Source organism: Pangasianodon hypophthalmus, chromosome 3, assembly GCF_027358585.1.
Source record: "Pangasianodon hypophthalmus isolate fPanHyp1 chromosome 3, fPanHyp1.pri, whole genome shotgun sequence".
In the NCBI taxonomy this organism is placed as follows: domain Eukaryota; kingdom Metazoa; phylum Chordata; class Actinopteri; order Siluriformes; family Pangasiidae; genus Pangasianodon; species Pangasianodon hypophthalmus.
Window position 1 is genome coordinate 1747501 of NC_069712.1, and position 5000 is coordinate 1752500.

General features: G+C 41.0%; 1 protein-coding gene across 2 annotated transcripts in view; it reads left to right on the plus strand.

The window, feature by feature from the left end:
- bnc2 (basonuclin 2) overlaps nt 1–5000 on the plus strand; it is a 204030-nt gene that overhangs the window by 55818 nt on the left and 143212 nt on the right. For both annotated transcript variants that reach the window (XM_034302883.2, XM_034302884.2), the window contains exon 2: nt 2251–2277. In XM_034302883.2, the coding sequence (XP_034158774.2) occupies nt 2251–2277 (27 nt within the window). The remainder of the gene's footprint in view (nt 1–2250; nt 2278–5000) is intronic.

Sequence of the window (5000 nt, forward strand, 5' to 3'; positions counted from 1 at the left end):
GTGTGTGTGTGTGATTTCAGATGTGTATTGTGTCTCTTCCTGTTATGTATAATGCATTATGGCTGAGTGAAGAAGACGGAGTGTCTCTTTTATTAGCTACACACACACACACACACACACACACACACACTGGTCTAAATCTCAGCTACTGATCAATAGAGTGTACATCACCTCTCTGAGACACACACACACACACACACACACACTCAGTCCACTGTCCAATAGCAGGCCGTGTTTTATTATTATTATTCTCCGCAGAGTCTCGGCTCTGCAAAATGAGTTTTCCTGAACTCCATTAAAAGCGCCACCGGTTCCTCCCCCGGGTCGGATTTGCATGTGCGGCTGAAACTCTTCTTCCAGCGAAGAAATGCCCCTCCGAGAGCGAAAAAAACACATGACATTTCCCAGAATTCCTCACCCTTACCCACTCAACACATCCCCCCCCCTTTGTCCTCCCCCCTCTTCCTTCCTGCACCGGAGCGATCAGCTCGGAGAGGGAATATTGCGAACGACGCGGGCAAATCAACTGTAAATAGCGGGTAATTTGATTGACATCTGGAAGGCTGTCACAGCGGCGTGCACGGGAAAAGGCAGCTTTCTCACTAAATCAGTGTGTGTCCGGTGGGGACGCCGCCAGATTATAATTGCTTGTCCTTCCTCTCAGTGCAATTTCCCCATTAACGTGACCAGCGGTGTCTCCGCTAATACATGCCTGTCTCTCACACACACACACACACACACACACACACACTCTGACGGACCTCTCAGAGTGTGTGTTAACCCTTTACTCACACGCTTTCCTCTCTTATACACTTTAAAAAAGACTTTAAAATGGCGCTGATCTGATAGCGAGCATTTCAGCAGAAAAAAGAATGAATTTTATCTGATCCTGTAACAAATACACAAAATGGATTTGGAAAAAAAACAGGAAATGTTTTATACATAAACACAGATTTTTTTTAGACTTTCTTATATTTATTCTGTTTTGCTGTGCGTGATTTTTGTGTGTGTGAAAGCTGTGGTTTTGTGTAAGTTGTATTTTTTTTGTCCTGAATTTGCATTTAAAAAATCTTTTTGTAAGAAAAAAATCTGTTTTATAAGAAAAACTATGATACTCAAGGTTTCACTATCAGTATCGGAAAAGAAAAACTGACATTGTGCTGTATCTAGTAAATACTAGAATACGTTTGTCGCACAAATTTATCGGTAGTTGTTTTTGGAAACTTGGCGAAAGAAAGAAATCCGTCTGATTCTTGTAAATGTGCCGTACGATGTTGGTGTTGAAGCTACATGCGTATTGTTGACTCTCGAGCTGCTCATGATTTAAACTAGCGAGCTACACTACAGGCTACTACGTAAAAGTAGCTAACTTCACTGATCGTCATTAAAAATGAAAATCATCTGTGCTGTTTTTTCTTTTGTTGTTCCATTACTTTATTGAACAAAAAATGCACAAGCTTTGTACAAAGAGCTTTTAATTTTCTTTTCATAAACCTCTCTTAATAAGAAAAGGTTAATGTTACTGAACTGAAAAACAACAATCAGCAATCCAAAAAAACACAACAGATACAAAGGGAGGACTCACTTCTGGAAATATTTAGCTGGCTAGCGCTAATACACATACAGTAATTATATAGCAACATTTAAACAATATTTGTTATTATTTCTTGTTTTCTGACGCTATTAAGCTAAACCGTACCTGAAGTCCGCTATCACGCGCTGTCAGAACAGTTATTTATTTTGCTAATCCACTGCTTCATCGCATTAATACTCAACAAAACATACAACGCCTAAAGCTATCACTACTGATCACCTGCGTAACTTAACCAGCTAGCTAACCAACGACAACAACAACAACAACAACAACAACAACGACATCATCTGTAGCCGTGTGAATCTTTCATGCCCGTAAACACTGAGCATTATGGCCAGGCATGATCAGTAGTCATGACTTCATCACTAGGAGAATATACCTAGCTCCTCCCAGAAGTTAATATTATTGGTTAAATACTCCTAGCCCCTCCCACAAATTACGATTATTCAAATATTAAATATTCCTAGCCCCTCCCACAAATTACGATTATTCTTCAAATACTTAAATACTCCTAGCTCCTCCCACAAATTAAAGGTATTCCCTAAATGTTAAATAAACATAGCTCCTCCTCCTCCTTGAATATCCATAGCTCCTCCTCCACATTATTTAATGTGAAACAGCTGTGACACTTATCTGATCTTTCTTTACTCTTTCAGGCCGCTCGTGATGCGCCACCTGTCCAGGTGAGTGATTAACACACCCACACACCCACACACACACACACACGCACACACACACACGCACACACCCACACACCCACGCACACACCCACACACCCACACACACACGCGCACACACACACACATTACGCATAGTAGTAAAGCTCTGGAGAATGATGTGGCTCTATCTGTCTCTGTTGGCAAATACCGAAATCAAATTTGTGTGTGTGTGTGTGTGTGTGTGTGTGTGTGTGTGTGTGTGTGTGTGTGTATCAGTAAATTTGGCCCTGTTGAGTGGGACAGTAATGGAGGTGAGTGAGGAGTGTAATATGGGACGATTGCTGTTTGTGTAACGTTCAAATGATTCCTCGAGGACGAATGCTGTCTCTCTCTCTCGCTCTTTTTCTGTCTCTCTCTCTGTCTAGTCTGTCTGTCTCTCTCCCTTCCTCTTTCTCTCTCTCTCTCTCTCTCTCTCTCATTCCATTTCTATCTCTATATATCTCTCACTATCTATCTATCTCACTCTGTCGCTCTCTCTTTCTGCCTTTCTGTCTCTCTCTCTCTGTCTAGTCTGTCTCTCTCCCTTCCTCTCTCTCTTTCTTTCAATCCATTTCTATCTATCTATCTATCTATCTATCTATCTATGTATCTATCTATCTGTCTATCCTCTCTCTCTTTCTGCCTTTCTGTCTCTCTCTCTCACGTTTACACACACAGAGCACAGAGGCCGTGTCTAATGTTTAGCTGCAGCTAATTGTCTTGCTCTGTCAACTCTGTGATTTGGTCCACACACACACACACAGACACACACAGACACACACACTCGTGTTGTGAGTCCATTAGTTAGCAGTAGCAGCACATGTTGGTCCTAATGGCTCCTCAGCAGTAATTACAGTCTTTCTGCCCTTGTTTCATTCAACATGACACACGCTTCAGTCCAACACCAACCCTAAACACTCCGTCTCCTCGGGTATGCTCCCTTCACTCCTTCTCTCTCTCTCTCTCTCTCTCTCTCTCTCTCTCTCTCTCTCTCTGTCCATTTAGACCCATCAGTCCTTCATGGGACAAAAGCAGAGGTGAGAGCTCTGTCTCTGTTACAGTAAGAGCACTCTGTAAGAGAGAGAGAGAGTGTGTGTGTGTGTGTGTATTTGTTGAGAGAAGCATTAGCCTGGGTCGTGTGTGTGTGTGTGTGTGTGTGTGTGTTCATGGGGATTAAAATGAATGGCTGCTGTTGATAATGCTGTGTAAATATCATCAAAAACTTTTTTCCCCCTTTCCACTTTGTTGATATGTGACGAGGTAAAAGCTGTCACCATCGTCGTCATGGCAACCACTGCAGACTCGCAAACGAACCAATTCTCCAAATGAATTTAATTCCTATTCATGTCAGCAAAGTTTTTTTTTTTTTTTTTTTAAAGCCCTGTTTAGACAGGATTAGTTCTCCGTGTGGAGGTGTGTTTGTTCCTGGAATATTTCTGGAATTTCAGTCCATTTACCTTCTACAGCTTTCGGATCTAGCTGATGTGTACAGACTGAAGCACTAAAGCGCCGCTGCATCGCTCTGATTAGGTAGAGATGACGCGAGGGCGAAATCCCTCTGCGCCGCTATCAGCAGGTAGGTGGCAGTCCAATGGCATTGTGGGTAACGTCGATAAACTAAAAACGTCAACACGGAATTTCAGTATACAATAAATCGTGGTTGTTGTTGATCACGTTAATTATAAATATAAACATCAATATGCAAATTGTTCAGGGCGGAGTTTAGTGTAGCATTTGTTTTGTGTTTTTTTGTCCTGTCTCCACCCCTTTCTCATCATTGGTCTGTTATCCTAACGTGTTCACCTGTCTGGTGTCTAGTTCGTGATTAGTTTGGTTATTTAATCCGTCCTCACTCCTTCTCTCGTTTATGGCTGTTGATATTCCTCCGATGGCGTTACGGTTTATGACCACGATTAGTATCGAGTTAAACTAGTAAACTTTTATTCTTGCTAACCTGCTACTTTATTAGGTTTATAATATATAATATCCTCTACACTAATCACCTCGGATATACAACCTGTCTCAAATGGTCAAATTCAGTGTCAGGAATCACTGCCTCAGCTTATAAACAATTAACTGATAACGTATTAACACTCTATTAATGATTTATATCTCGTTAGAAACAATTAGTGCACTAATTAAACACCTTCTTTCTTTTCTCTCGATCTCTTCCTTCATTCTTTCTTTCACTTATCACTCTTCTCTCTCTCTCTCTGTCTCTTTTTCTTTCTTCACTCAGTCATTCTTTCTGTTTCGCTCTCTTTCATTCCCAACTATTTCTTTCTCTCACTCTTCCTTCATCCTTTTTTTTCTATCTTTCCTCTCTTATTTTTTTTTTACATCTCTCTCTTCTTCATCTCTATTTCCCTTCTTGCCTCTCTCCATCTTTTTTCCAACTTTTTTTTCTCTTTCCTGACTTCACATCTTCCTCTTCCGTCTCTCCCTCTCTCTCTCTCTCTCTCTCTCTCTCTTTCTTTCTCCTCACTATTTTTCTTCCATTTATCTCTTTCTTCCTTTATTGTTTCTTCCACTCATCCTTTTTTCTCTCACTGTAATCTGTATCTCCTGTCTTCTGTCACTGTGTCTCCTTAAACACATCATGCATAAAACAGACGTCATGCAGCAGCACTTTGTGACAGGAAGTGATGTCATAACATGATGTAGTTTTATTGCAAAATGTCAGTTTGGTGAAAACAGCAGCGAAATTT